This window comes from Antedon mediterranea, chromosome 9, assembly GCF_964355755.1.
Source record: "Antedon mediterranea chromosome 9, ecAntMedi1.1, whole genome shotgun sequence".
NCBI classification, from domain to species: domain Eukaryota; kingdom Metazoa; phylum Echinodermata; class Crinoidea; order Comatulida; family Antedonidae; genus Antedon; species Antedon mediterranea.
In genome coordinates, this window is record NC_092678.1 from 21153012 (window position 1) to 21169530 (window position 16519).

Sequence of the window (16519 nt, forward strand, 5' to 3'; positions counted from 1 at the left end):
ATACAATTAAAACATATGTTTCAACCCTGGGGAATAAAATCTGTTATTTATTTAACTTGACATAATGGAGGAGGGATGGTGATAAATCACATTTAACTTTATACCAATAAACAATGTATATTTAAATTTCTTTAATATTTTAGAATTTTTTACTGATACTGATTAACAATAGGAAACTTATACTTTATATTTACTGTATTAAAACTATTATACATACACATGTACAGTATTAATATTAATTATAAGCAATTATCATAAATTAAAGTAAATCATTTAATTTAAATGTTTGACATAATAATGTTTCATTCTCGTTCTTAGGTATTTCCTTTTTATTTTTAAAATTACATCAAAAATTAAAAGAATACAGTACTTTTATCTAAAATTGCAAACATTTTTAGGAAAAAAATAAATAAAATTTATGCTAAAACAAGACAAGGTACAGTAAGAATAGTTTATATTTTTTAAGGGTTTATTGTACCAAACATTAATAGGTTTAGTGACCACTTCTCATAGATTCATAAACATGTAACAGTTCCATAAGATAGGAAGGTGTTTCCGGCAACTTAAAATTAGATTTTTATCTACATCTAAGGGAAAACATAAAGGAGTGGAACCATACGAATAAATCACACTTAACACCAAAATAACTGCTTGAAAATGTCACGTCACTAGGGGTAATCGCCATGGTAACAGATACATTCCTGGTATGTGATTTACTTTCAAATTTGCTTAAATGGAAAAATAATGAATGGCTTTCAGAGAAATTTATTGGTAAAGGAAAATTGAATTAATATTATGGAAATATGGATGATTGAGAGTTACACGAAAATAAACCGGCCAAGGCCAAATAAAACCAACAAGTCCGGGATTTGGATTTTTTTTTATCAGGAGCTTTACAATTATCTATTTCATTGTTATATCATCAGTTTGTTAGTTTAAAAGTATGCTTTGATAAAGTTTAAAGAAGAAAAACAATAGCTTTTCCCCTTGTAACATTTTCCTCCAAGCGTAATATTGGTTTCCCCTAAAATGTGCAAAACGATAAAACAAATCTTAATTTCTTATCATATTTTTATGGCGTTTATAACACATCATTCTTTCCTTCATTATCTGTTTGTTTTTTTTTCAATACCAACACGATTTTGATAATTTCCTATTTGCTTTGATAATGCTTAGCCAGGCATGCCTGTACCTTCCTTCCGGATAAACCGTCCTATCTATAGTTAAGTTTCCCTTTAAATCTATTTTAATATAAAGTGTGTAAATAAATTTGTTATGTTGGGGCAATAAAATTATTTTGAAACTTTCTACTGAGTGTGTTGCACTTAAGTTATTCTAAATACAACTTTCACTTAAAAGTACTGTAGGATCGGGAAAAAAAATCGAGGGACAGAAGCCTTTTAACCATTGTTTAGATCATCAATCCTGAACAAATTCTAAAATATTAAAATTAATTATAACTTAGTTGAAAATGTTTATTTGTATGAAATTATCATAAATGTGATAATTATTGCTACTATTAATTATAATCATTTCTTGTATCATTTTCTTGCAAACATATGGCCGTGACATTTAAGTGCTAATCCACAAAAAAACAATTTAATGTCAATGTCATTAGCAATTAAATTCATATTAATAATTGGTATGTTGTCATTGACAATGCCATTTAAATATGCCACTAGCTTTCCATTGACCAATAACAAGTAGCCTCATTTGCATAATAATAACATGCTGTCATTGACAAGTAGCATGACAAACTATAGTAATATTTTACTATCAAAACAATCTCGAGGCCTCATTCAGCAATTTTCAAACCTAGTGTGAGATGGTTTGAAAACTCCTATAATAATCCATTAAACCACCCAAGACATTTTCAGCATACCAAACGTTGGTAGTCTGACATCAGGGTCTCAGAGGACACGCTTCAATGGTTTCTGTTTCTCTCTTCAAACAAGCTTACAACTCCAAGTTGAAGGATATAGCAGTTGAACTTAATATACATAGGGAGTGTTCTGATACAAAACAATAAAAATGTTCGTTAAATAGGATTACAGACAAGATAAACATTAATTGTTATGTTGCTGTGGGATTGTTTATTTATGTTTCGAATCATACCTACGAGATGTTAGCTCATTGTTGAGTGTTTTTTTTTTCTTGGCTTTTTATACTGTGTGTGTACCACTTGTTGCCATAATGCCTAACATTGTTTTGGATTCTAAATTTGCTGCAGGTATGTTGAAGCCAGTCAAGAACATGAACATGCTCGGAAAATTACCAACGGTAAGTTCATATTTCTTGCTTTGTTTGTTCACTCATCAATGAAATACTGTATATGACCGAGTATTCCATGCTTGATTATAATCCCACTCCTAATTTAGGTTGGCTAAACAGACAGACAACAGACTTTGGTATTACTCCATTGCTAATGCATTCCATGTATAATTGCACCCCTAATTTTCTCCAAATTTCATATCCATGTGACTACAGTATACTCAGTCATATACAGTACTATTCATTTTTGCACTAGGCTTGTTAGGACCAAGTTCAAGTTACCTAAATTTTGGACAAGCACTGGTCCAAAAATGGTCTATAATTTGAGCATGCCACATTCTTTGTAGATGAGAACATATACTGATATTAGTTGCTATAAAACATACAGTATAATTAAAATTTCTAACTCAAATTATACTGTAATACATTAGGTCTGGTCCTCACCGTGTCCCTCCCTCCCCCTTCCTCCACTGTTTCCTCCCCTCCCTGCCCTCCTAATAAATAAACCTATTTCCATTTTAAATCTCTTTTTTTTACACAACCATATTTTGGTCAATCAAAGAACTGAGCCCACCATCTTTTCCCCCAATACCGAACCAATAACAATGTTCAAACATGCAATTGATTTGGTGTTTTTAACCAAAAATACCAATTGAATCCTTGTTCTAAGAAAAATTGAGCCATTATTCACTCACGATTTCCTTATGTAACTGTTCTAAATTGCATGTGAAATATTTTTTTCATTTTTATTTTCAATCCAAAAATACGTGCGTGTAATAATTAGAGTATATAATTATATAAGTTACATTATTTTAAACTATATTATAAACCATTAACATAATTTAAAATGAGATACTTAATTTTCTATATTAAAATTAATTAATAATAACCTTTACAGACACTGCACTACAACTTCATTGTTTGGCAGGATCTAGAATATAAATGCTTTAAATTAAAAATCAATATTTTCTATTGATCTCGTTCTTGTCAGCTTGCTAGAATAAGCAGGTGGAATTTAGTATTCTTGCAAACAATGTTAAAGGTTAAGCTCTGTCTACACTATCAAACTTTATGTGATATGCCCATATATGGACATGATGATGTCATATCACTACCATATTTGTGCATTTCACTACCATATTTGAGCACATCGCACTTTTTTTGTCAAACTCGTTTGATAGTGTAGACAGAGATTTACAAACAATGTTAAAGGTTATAAAATGTTGGGAGAACTGGAGTTTAGAGCAAAATAAAATGAGGAAATTAATATCACCTGAGACCTGTGATATCATTTATAATGTGCCAATTCATCAGCTGTTACCTACAAAATAAAACCTGAGCTGTTTAGAGCAATATGGCATAATTGTAGGGTTAGTACTTAAGAAAATCCTGGTCAGCCAGTATAAATGATAAATTAAATGTTCCCATCTCATGACTGATGATAATATAAAACCATCCAAGTTAAATAAATAGCATTTAATACCAACTTCTGTCCTCTTTGATTGATTGATTGTCGATCAATTCATTGATACCTTGAAAAGACAACCTGTTAACCATTTCCTATGTACATAATGATATAACAAATAGAAATAGCAATAATAGCTCACTTTTATTTATGCAAATTTTTCAATAATAAAACAATATGCAAATTAAACTATGCATACATCTTTCAACTTTTATTATTATTATTATTAATAATAATATTACATTATGTTACAATGTGTTTATAGATCTCCTTTAATATAGTACTGTAGTATTAATGTGATAGTGCAAGAAATAATCTTGTAGTAGTATAATAATAGACAGGAGGTTTATTACAACATATTTGCATAATTGGTTGCCATGGATACATCAACCCAGACATAAATTTGTAGTTAATATAATAAGATGCTGTTTTTATTATTAGTGCTAGATGAATGTAAAGCTGATCGTAAACTCCCCTCCCCCCCCCCCCAAGAAAATTGTGTAAACATAAAAAAAACATATGACTGGGGTAACATCCCCCACCCCAATATGACTATGTAACCCCCCTCCCTGTGGGACTAGTAACCCTCCCAGTATGACTAGTAACCCTCCCAGTATGACTAGTAACCCTCCCAGTATGACTAGTAACCCTCCCAGTATGACTAGTAAATCCTCCCAGTATGACTAGTAAATCCTCCCAGTATGACTAGTAAATCCTCCCAGTATGACTAGTAAATCCTCCCAGTATGACTAGTAACCCTCCCAGTATGACTAGTAAATCCTCTCAGTAAGACTAACTTTGCCTTACTAATATTGTAAATTTGTAGTGCTCTTAAAATGTTACTAGTATTAGTAATATACTGTAGTGTTATTGTTTTGTATTGTATTTTCTTTATTCATATTATAGTAATAAGAATGTATGAATCATAATTCCCTTAATAATTTATGACTCATTATTGTTGTTGTTAAATAACATTTTCGTCATTACATATTTATTTTTTCATTTCAATATTATCGCTGAGAGCTTTCTCTTTCCTCTTTTAAATCTAGTTTAATTAACTTCCACTATTTCCCTCATTAACATTTCTTTTGCGTATATTTAATTATTAACTCCAAAAATACATATGTCCCTTATTCTTAATAATAGTAACATAACCAGCAATTATCTATGATATTAGAATGTTTGGTAAGAAACGCCAACAATTACTGATGACAAAAGCGCTTGGCTTTGCAATCAATGAATCGGTAAAGAAAATATTTATGAAAACAAACCAACAATGAATATAGTTAGCGGAAAGCATTCATTGCTATAGTAGGATATTTGTTTTGATGTGAATGGAAGTGTGATTTAATTGCATTTGGTTAAAATGACTTGGAGGGGTTATTTTCAGAAAGCAACTGGTGCAAGAGATTGTATAATACAGTGTATTGATTCGACTGTATCTATTTCTGAAGGACCAGCTTAAGGCTGTAACAATAGACTTCCTATTAGGAATAATATTAGGCTGCATAATATTGTTGTACAATAGGGCCTGTTTCTGCAGCAAACAAATATTAATACATTATTAATAACTGCTTGATTGCATTTACCCCAATTTCTTAGTTTAGTAAATTACATTTAACGATAATTTTTAAGGTGTTGGATTAGAACACCAATTGATTGGGTGTTAAAACGCCATTTAACCGCTTATCTCTGTGCAACTTTTAGCTGCAACACCAAATAATGCTCAGCTTTTTGAATAAACGCCTTGAAACTTCTGTGGCATCTTGAACTGAATGGTTAACCGCATTGACCACATTGTATTTTGAGATAATTTTTCCATTGACAACAAACCATTCATTTTAACAATTTTTTTGGGAATACAAACCTCGCAGAAATGTGGACGTTATAAACATTTATATTTTAAAAAGTTTTGCAGCAGAAATAGACTTATATTAAGTATCCAGGTTTTATTTATTACTTAAAGTTCATTCAAAATGATGTCATTTGCTTTTCTAGTTTGTTATTCTAAAGACAGTTGTTTACAATAAATCTGGACCCTTTAATAATAGAGAGAATCAAGGAATTTAAAAGGGCAATATTCTTTACAATACAGAGATTATTTTGAAGTATTTGTCAGCAGAAAATTGATTTTAAAGGCAAGAACGCTTTAAGAACAAAAGCAATCACCAAGCTTTTTATTGTTATTGATACTCAAAATATTTATATGCAAGAAAAAAGAAAGAATATATTCTACATTGAATAGAAAAAGATATGATGTGAAAAAACTTGTAACAACAATCATAGTAACAATCTTCATTGTAAAATATGAAAACTATTATAAACTATTCTATATTTCAATGTCAAACACTCTTAAAATAAAAAATATAATTTTTATCTTCATAATATTTTGAAAAAAGAAAGAATTTACATTGAATGGGAATGTGTTTATTGGAAAATTTGAAAACTTGAAAAATTAATCAATTCTATATTTCAATTTTAAACACTATATAATATATAAAATATTAATAATATTTATCTTTATAATATTTTGAGGGGTAGGAAGATCTCCTCCTTAGGTGTCCTTGTAAATGCATTTCCTGCTTCCGGAAAAGACAAAGACTTTTCCAAGTTTTCAATCGGAACGATAAGGAAAAGACTACGTACATGTGGTTAATATATGATGCAGAAATTATCTTTGAGGATCTTTTAATCTTTTTTCGAAGCAATTGAGTAGGTCCTTTTAGTCAACAAGTTGTGTGGGCTATTAGTAATATTCTTGTCTAGAAGTACTGTGAAATGTTAGAATGGTTATTAGAGAGGTTGGTTGAAAAGGAATAATCTGAAAACATTTATATAAATATATATAATTATTTAATTTGTATGAGGTCTGTAGTTCTTAGTATGCGTCATGATGTATGGACATTCCATGCCCAAAGTGTAGCGAAAGTGGCTATAGTAAAGTGGTCTTTCAGGATGCTATTTTTACTTGACCTACTTTCAGAGCAGTCTATTGCTACTATTTACAATTACCTGTAGTACAGTAGGTGGGCATTTAAAGATCAAACTTTATTTTTTAAAGGGACAGTGCAACACACTGGTTCAAAATACTTAGTTTTAAAGGGACATAAGATACAAAGGAGAGAATGAAATATTATACAATTAATAAATGAGTTCAACAAATGAAATATTCTCCACTATCCAACAAATACAAAGCATTCATTATTTATTCTATTGAACACTGCTATGAAGTAACTCAGAATTGCAATACTGCCCTCAATCTGTATAGTATGAACTTTTTCATTTCCATATAATGTTGTGTTCTGCGTTCATCAGGAACAGATGTTTATGACACATAACTTATTTAAAAAAAAAAAAATTCACAATTCAATTAATAAGCATATGTATTATATTATATGACATATGATATCAAAATGAACTTTCAAATAATTTTTAATTCAATGTTATCTCAATATGTATTTATATTTAAATTTCCAATCCAATGAAAGCACACCAGGAATAAAATTAGACTATTTTCCACTTGGACTTTAGTTGGTCTAAATAAAGGGTGAAAGAAAAACAAAAAAATACTACCAGAAAATGAAATTCATAATAATATATACATTATGTTTTTATTATGCATCATGTTAATCATAATTACTGGCAAATTATCTTTATAGACTGAAAATTATATTTGTATTGCTTACCATTATCGCTATGGCAAATGTACGTGTCAGTGTGATTACTATTTAGGATACTAGTATTTATTCAAGGACAACCCAATCTGTAATTTAGTTTTATTACAAAAAATTATGATTTTTGCAATATATGCAAGAAATAAAATGTTATGTTTCATTTATATATTTCTTTTATTGAATTTTGGGAAACAAAATAAATATCTTTATTCTGAACTATGATGTCATTTAGAAATTGGGCAAGCAGTAGTATTTGGGAAAGTAAAACTATTAATTAATTTTTAACTTAATTTAAATCAATTCAATTTAAGGCCTGTCTACAATACAGGTAATAATTTTAACATAGTTTATAATCGGACTAGTTACTAACATGTGGACTAGTAAAATATTGTTAATTAGCCCAAAATAAAGATTTAAATGATAAATACATATATTCTTGTTAGAAATCGAGCAATTTGAAAATAGTTGCCCAAAGGATTATTACAAATGTAAATCATCACATGCATTACAAAAATATCTCAGTTGTCTTTTGAATAATTCAAAGTGTGATGTGTGTATAAAGACGTATGATTGTAAACAGTTAGTTCACTACTCTGTTCTGTTGACAACACTACCAGCTTATTTTTATACGAGTTTGGCAGTTACCATGAAATGGATTTTAGCACGGTCTTCGTCTCATAATATATTCTAACATGGAGGAAACTAATAAAGAAGTAAGTTGTTTTTAACTGTTTATGACACGTTTAAGGCGTGATAGGTTTCCATACATTTAATTGCTGTTATTAAAAGTTGATACTTTTACTGGTGTAAATTAACTTTCATTTTCATTTCTTCTTTTAAACAATGTCCTTTAATGGTGTAGTTTATGAATTGTTGTTGGCATAGGTTAGCTTTGTGTTATTAATGTTTGGTTGTTTGTACATGGTACAATGTGGAAAAGTGCAGGAAATAATGTTTGGCATCTTGTAAGTAAACTACTTTCTCTACAATTTGTAGTTTCAAAATTTAAACTTAGTGGTGGTATCAAGAAAAATATTTATTAAAAGATTCAACCTGATTTTTTTAAAGTAATGAATTTAGATAGTGTAGAACAATTATGAATAGGTTGTGTCCCTGAATTGGCTGTGTCCCCTGAATAGGAGTGTCCCCTGAATAGGGTGTGTCCCCTGAATAGGAGTGTCCCCTGAATAGGGTATGTCCCCTGAATAGGGTGTGTCCCCTAAATAGGAGTGTCCCAAAGTAGGGGTACTACTTTCTACAGTTTGTAGTTTCAAAAATTAAACTTGTAGTGATGGTACAGTATAAAGAAAAATATGTATTTAAAGATTCAACCTGACTTTTTTAAAGTAATGAATTTAGATAGTGTAGAACAATTATGAATAGGTTGTGTCCCCTAAATAGGGGAATGTCCTCTGAATAGGGTGTGTCCCCTGAATAGGGTGTGTCTCCTGAATGGGAGTGTCGAAAAGGGGTACTACTTTATTTCAGATCAGCTATCTTTATCTACAGTTAGGTCATAAAAAATGGTCTTTATTTGGAGCGAGTTTATGCTATATTTGTTTTTATAGTGTTTTCTTTGTTATTATGACGAGCAATGAATTTCCTTTTTGAGGATCAATAAAAGTTATCTTATCTTATCTTATCTTATCTGTCTTTAAATGAAAGGACTTAATTTGGAAGAATGCCTGTGATACAGTAACATAAATTATATATGTATCAGTAATGATTTTCCAGTCATGCTATGTAATTTTACGATTTTAAGACACATCTGCCCGATTGACATCGTACGTTCAATATGTCAAATCGTGATGCTGTTCAACTTGGGTAATGTCAAGAAAATGGGGGTTTATTCATTTAGAAAACCATTTATTTTTTATAGTTAGAAATAAAACGCCCTAGACTACCTGGCTGTCGTTTTTTAATGCTGAAAAATTATTTATAGTTGAAATGAATTGATAGATATTTGCCTTCACGGCTATATATGAAATTAAATTTTCTTTATTAATTTCCTAACATATTCAACATATTTGTTATTTCTCATCTATGCAGAACTCAATATTTCTTCTTTATTCATTATGGTTGGCATTCTGTCGTAGTACTGTATAATTTTTAAAACTTTACGATTAATTTTTCTATAAATTTTTAATCATGATTACTAGAGTGCAAGATCATTAACCATAGCTTATTTTAATTTATTTTAATATTAAGAATGAAATTAATCTATAATAATGAATTTCTTCTAATTATATTTCAATACAATTTCTCTTTATTTCTAGACATCCAATTTGTCCATATTTCACAACCTCTTGTTTTATAAGATTCATTTTATTTAAAAATTATGTAGGAATTTGTACAGCCGTAGGTGCCAGCACTTGTATTAACTTTTCCGATACAAGATTGTGTTAAATGTTATTGTAAAATATATTTCAATCTTTAAAAAAAAATTTATACAGAATCCATATAAGAAATTGAACAATATTGCATAACATCTGAACATATTAACCTTTGGCATCTTATGTCCAATTACATTTTTACAAGAGATTGAGTTGAAATTTTATTAAAAATATCAATATCATAAATAAATATTATTGAACAGAAGTAGGACAACATTTATTATACTTTCATAACTCCTGAAATATGTAAAATATCAAATAATAAAATATGTAGGCTCAGTCAATAGTGGAATTTTAAATATGTTCTAAAAGTGTTATAAGGTATATGTTTCAAATAAAATAACAGTTGCTTGCCTGCACCCTAATCCGTTTCGTGTTCTAAAATATCACATTTTATTCAAATAGATTCTCTCTCTGCCTCAGTGCATGAGAGTTTTATTGGAGGCAATGACACTGCCTACAATATCAAACTAGTTTGACAAAAAAAATTCCCAAATATGGTAGTGATATTCCCAAATATGGTAGTATTATGACATCATCATGTCCATATATGGGCACATCACATTTTTTGTCAAATAAAGTGTAATAGTGTAGACGAGCCTTTAAAATGCATATTTGTTACTAGGATATGATTCAAACCAGCTTAGTTTGGTTCATGCACCAATATTGAACACTAGTGTGAACAGAACCTATGTCGCTTTATTTAAATAGTAGAACAACCATCAATCATTCTTATTAACTATTTGATAGACAGTACATCGATTTTTTCATCATCTTTTCCTGTCAAACATCCTTAGCTTCCATCTGTTTTAAATACCCAGGTTTCAACAGAATCTTATTACCTACTGTACTTGCTGACCTGTGGAAAACTTAATGACCCATTACGCCCATTGATGAGCATGTAATGAATTCTCACGAGAACAACAACAACCAAATCTCACTATCAGATCTTAGAATTAATAGCTGTAAACTCAATGATCTGATGTAATAGCATCATAATATAATTGTAATGGTGGAACCTTCTTTTGGACGATAATTGGAGAGTTTTTCTTATTTTTGAAGTTGAAATCATGTCTTGTTTTCCATTCAGAAGATTCCATGCATCAATGGTTTTCTGATGATATCCAGATGTGGTTTGAAGAAGTGTTTTCTGGATGAGTTACTTTAAAAATCACAGAAAAGTAATTAATAAATTGTTCAGAAAGGTTGGAGAAGTGTTTATTTCAAGTTGACTTTCAAAGTGGGAGGATAAATTTGTTTATCTAGACTTATATTGGATATAAAACTGCTTGTTGTGGTTTGTACCATTTGATTTAGAAAGGAGAGGATAATGCTGTCCCTTTTTCAAAGGTTTTATGATTGGATGTGAAAAAATTGATGAAACAAAGTTAGAGAACATTTACCAGTGTAAGTTAAGAAAATTGTTGTTTTTCACCACTCTTCAAGATAAAGTAGACCAAAACTGAAGTTTATTAAGGATTTTAAAGGAATAAAGATTAAGTTTCTTTCTTCTCTGTTTCAGGAAAGTTTAAGTCATGAAGATTTCTTACAGGTACCAAAAAATACATAAAAGGAGTGTATTGTAATTTATTTCTTTTTAATAATATAATAAAATCACACATAAAGTTATAATTTATTTGTTTATTTTTAAAACATTAATTGGTAACGTGTCCAAGATGACTTAATCTCAAATAAAGTTTATCAAAACATACAACATCTAAATTACAATGCGATCAATACTCTAGCAACAGGAGGAGCATATCCACCATTATCTTTAAGCTATATTAATTTCTAGACCAAGTATTCTCTTTCATCAATCGTAACTTTGTTTATCAACACATCTCAAATTAACTTTTTTACTTGCTGACGTCTGAAAGAAACTTTTGGCCTGTAGCCTGGTCACGTGCTTGTTGAATTAAACTTGTAGACATTTCTTTACAAGAGTTACTGTATTTTGTTGGTTTTTGTTTGGGGATTGCAGAGATGGATAGATTACAAAAGCGAAGATTTTCTTGAGATTAAAACTTAAACAATATGCTATAGTTACTATGATTTTTAACAGTTTTCTTTAATTTATGGACCAATTATTTTTGGATTATCAAAAGAGTCATCTTTGATGTTTACATTTTTGCGATAATTTATTATTTGAAACAAGATGATGTGGGAGGATAAAGAAGAAAGCAACATCAATTTTGATTGGCGTTTCACACTATTTGACACATACATTTGAATTCATGAGTACATTTACAGTACAGTACAAAATATACCCAGGTGTTTATGCAAATCAGTGCTGTGGTTCCATAGATAATATATATTGTAGTTATATTACTTGCTGTTAGAATGAGCCAAAAGAATAGAAGGAAATTACGGGCTAGACAAAAGGTAAGTAATTATTTTGTCATGAACAGGTATGCCTCCAATTAAGGATCATTATTTAGCTCATTCTAAAGGGTTTATCAATGATACATTTAATTAAATTTAAATAATTAAAGACATAATTATTACCGGCTAAGCAAATGCTAAGTTTTCATTTCTAGGTTTTTCAGTTAATTCTTCATTTGGGTCACTAACGGATAATTTATCAATGATATAGTTAATTAAATTTAAATAAGTAAAGAAGACATGATAATTATTTATAGTTTAAGATTAATTCATGCAATATCACACACATCATGACATTCATTTTAGACGATTGCCATCGAAGCTGATCATGGTTAAGTCAGACGAAAAAAATATTCGAACATGTTGCAGATGTGATAAATTGTTAACGGTTTTAATAAAAATGATTTGTAGCAAGGTAGATGGCCTGTGTAATAATTTTTAAAAGCTCTTGTAGATGTTAAAACTCGTGCAAATACATCACGTCTTTGTTACGCATGATTAGGAATGTGATAAGTCTCATTTTCATCATTATACGTTTCTGAAAGTCCGTCTCAGACACACTTCACGCGAAGCTGTTCAGCTTTTTGCAGAGGAAATCTGTGTTGTAAAAAAAATTGTGTTTCTGATCTAGTTTAAAAAAATTGGATTTAACTTTATTGCGGATAACTGTTATCAACTACTGTACTTTGTATTTGGGAGTGAACGCTTTCGTTTCTTCATGTTTGTGTCAGATTTTAGTACGAATTTGCTTCGCAGACTTTATGAATTACAGGTTGGTTAGTTCAGTTTAGTGTACTTTATAATTGGTTGTAACTATGAATATTAAATAATGGTTGTTTTTACTATTAGGGCCAAATAATAATAATGAAATGGAGTTTGCTCATATACAACCAAGTTTTGATTTGAGGAATTTAAGTTTTAAATAGTTAAAATTAAATGTAATTCTGGGATTTATGTTGTAATAATAGTTAGTGTAGACTTTTTAGTTCATAAATTACTATTTATCAAAATTAGTTTGCTGCAGTAACTACATGTTTTTACTGCAATAATAATTTGTTTCAATGTAGAAGTTTAATTGCAACAACAGTGTGTATATGATTATATAAAAAGCTAAATAAATAATTGCATAAAAAAGAATGTAGCTACTGCAGTAACTGCAGTAAAATTGACTTTCATATTAGAGTAGAAACAGCATTAAAGTTGCTATATAGATTAATTAAAGTGTGAACAGGTTTATTTTATATCAAGAGCTCTTTCCTTTCCTCAACATAAATTATATGAAAGAAATATTTTTATTTTTCTGTGAGCTTACGAAAAGCTGGGTCAAAATTAAACGCTTATCACATCATAGAAATGAATATTTTTTATTAGGTGATATTGATCTCTTAGTTCCACATGTAAAAATATTCTTCTCAACACAATTGCTAATACATAAGTGTCAGAAACGCTTAGTATATATAACCAAATGATGGATGGTCATTCGTTTTGTATTGTTCATTTGTCATTGGATGATTACTATAGTTGTAATTCACCTCAGGTGTTTATGCAAATTAGCCAATAAATTCATCAGCAGATGTAATTAATCGTTTAAATCGGTGAAGCATGTCTTAAAACTCGTGGATAAAATATGACGTTTATAGTTGGATTTTTTATGGGGATGATTGGTTTGAAAAAGTGAGTGGAGGAAAGAAGAGTTTGTATCTCTATATTCTTAAGCTCTTCCAAATATGATGATATTCCCAAGTATGGTAGTGATATGACATCATCATGTCCATAATATCGGCACATCACATTTTTTTGTCACATAAAGTTTGATAGTGTAGACAAAGCTTTACAGGTTGAAATAGATTTTTGAAGAGTAATTTTAAGTCAATGAATAGAATTAGAAACAGGATTTCAACCCACGTTTTCCTACCAGGAAGATGTTCTGCTCCTAAAGACATTTTTGCTTTTGTTTTGTTATTTTGCTCAATAATCAATTCTAACTAAAACGAAAGCAAATCTATTTAGAAAATAGAAAGAAAGTTGTCATGGTCACAAGTTACATAGGAAACGGTTGCATAAACAAAAACACTTTTACATTAACATTGCAAGATCATTAAACTCGCGTCACATGATTATTAATGGAAGCATATAAATATTAAAATAACGGTCATTGCATATTCATTACGATTGAACATTGGCAAGGTTGCTGCAATCAATAACTCAAAGCGTGTTGTTATTAATATATATGTTTGTAGCGTATTCTTTCATAGGGAATGATTTATCGTAACTCGGTGTAAAATGGAAAATATTGTACGAGTTTGAGGCAGTTTTTGTTGTAGTAGCAATTTTAAACAAGGTTACAGAGTATTTGAGGTTTGTCAAGGTTGAAACATACAGTGTTGCTTCAAGTAATGTTAATTTTAGTAATACAATGCTATAGATACTTGTGTCGCGTCTTGTGTCAACTGTTATAGTCCTATAGATTGACATGTAATGTGAGGTAATACAGTTATTCAATACAATGTGGCATAACGTAAAACAAATTGAAGACCGTTCATTTTCTGTGACTGTTGGAACAATTCACTAAGTTTAATGAGTGAGTGAGTGGCCGAGCGGTTAAGACAGTGGAACCGTAATTACGTAGCCATAACATCGGCAAGGGTTCGAGGCTCACTCGCTCCATGGTTCTGGTGGTAGAACGAGTCTTCTCGGATAAGGACTATAAACCGTAGGTCCAGTGTACACATCTAGCTCGTGTGCACTTTAAAGAACCTAGTACATCTTTCGAGACGAGTAGGGGGTTACCCCGGTGTATAGTACATCACAGCCACTGATCACCAACTGGGCCCTCTGGAGACCAGTCTTTGACTGAAGAGGTTACCCAGTATAAATATAAATTTCAATTCAATTCAATTCAATTTCAATTCAATTCAATTCAATTCAATGTTATAGAAATGTGTGGTATATAGGTTTGTATGTTAATATTAATATTAATTCTAACCCTCCTAATGGTTTCAAGGCACAGCAAACCTAAGTTGTTCTGGTCGTCTAAATTCATATTTTATTTTAAGGATTTTGATTTCATCATCATACTATTTTAAAATGTTTGTGTTTTTCTCTTGCAGAATGCGAGCCCGTTAGACATGAAGAAGCAGGATAGAAATCAAAATTCATTAACGAATGACAACAGATCGCCAATAGTTGGACAAAGAAATGATGGTATGTACAAAAAATATTTAAAACTTGATTGAAACTAAAAGTAATTGTCAGGAATGAAAATGAAACAAATATATTAACTTTACTTTGTACAAGTTACTTTCTCTTAAAAATTGCAATTTTGATCTATATATTTTGTTGGAATTTATTTTAGTTACTTTGTCTTGAGTACTTGTAAATTGCATTTTTAAATCTTGGATGTAAAGCGTGGTTCCCACTATACTAGAACGCATCGCAATACAACGTATTGACGCAACATGCTGTATTGCATAACCACAAGTGTGTACTGACAATGCAACAGTGCTGCAAACATTGCAGGTTTGATTTCATGCAAGCGGGTAAAACACAATTATTGGAAGGGCATTTTGTTATGTTGCGTCGCTAATGGGAACCAAGCTTTATGAACCATTTCAAAATTATTCTTTAACCTCGAATGCTTTGTTACAATTTTCAGGTAAATATAGAAATGAATATAATCGTCAGAATGGACCAATGACTGGAAACCAAGAAGACGATCGTAAAACATCTGAAAGAGATCTTAATGACAGACATCCAGAGGATGACCGAATCTCGACTGGATCTGGAAAACGAGACTTTGAAAATGAAAGATCTGACAAAGAACGACGAGAATCTGAGAGGAGTCAATATGATGAAAGAGGGCGAATGAACGATTATAGGCGACCTGACGAACACGAAGATAGGATAATACGCGAAAGACAAGAACTTGAAAGAACAGGTCCACCTCCCAGAGATCGGTATGATCCAGAAGGCAGGATGGGTAATGGAAGGTACGATGACCCACGAGGTGCGCCACCATATAATGATGCCTATCCACGAAAGACCCCACCATTAGAATATGATGCACGGTATAACGGTAGGCCGAAGACGCCAAGTGGTGATGGGTATATTTCTAGGCCTCCGTATCAGGATGAGAGGAGTAGAACACCTAAACCGGATCGCATTCCATCCCCATCAAAATCTCCTTATTCCAGTAAGTTAAATTTCTTTTCTTTAATTCTTTATGGTAATGTTCAAATAAATTAGATAAATGATGATTTTAATGTATAATTGGTAAAAAAATACCAAATCGCTCAAATTTAATATGCAGACCAACAAAGAAATTCAATGGGATG

The 16519-nt window shown here is 30.5% G+C and overlaps 1 protein-coding gene across 6 annotated transcripts in view; it reads left to right on the forward strand.

The window, feature by feature from the left end:
* The window catches only part of LOC140059608 (membrane-associated guanylate kinase, WW and PDZ domain-containing protein 3-like), a 99676-nt gene that overhangs the window by 65704 nt on the left and 17453 nt on the right, over positions 1 to 16519 (forward strand). For all 6 annotated transcript variants that reach the window (XM_072105581.1, XM_072105584.1, XM_072105583.1 and 3 more), the window contains 3 exons: positions 2231 to 2280; positions 15296 to 15389; positions 15841 to 16377. In XM_072105581.1, the coding sequence (XP_071961682.1) occupies positions 2231 to 2280; positions 15296 to 15389; positions 15841 to 16377 (681 nt within the window). The remainder of the gene's footprint in view (positions 1 to 2230; positions 2281 to 15295; positions 15390 to 15840; positions 16378 to 16519) is intronic.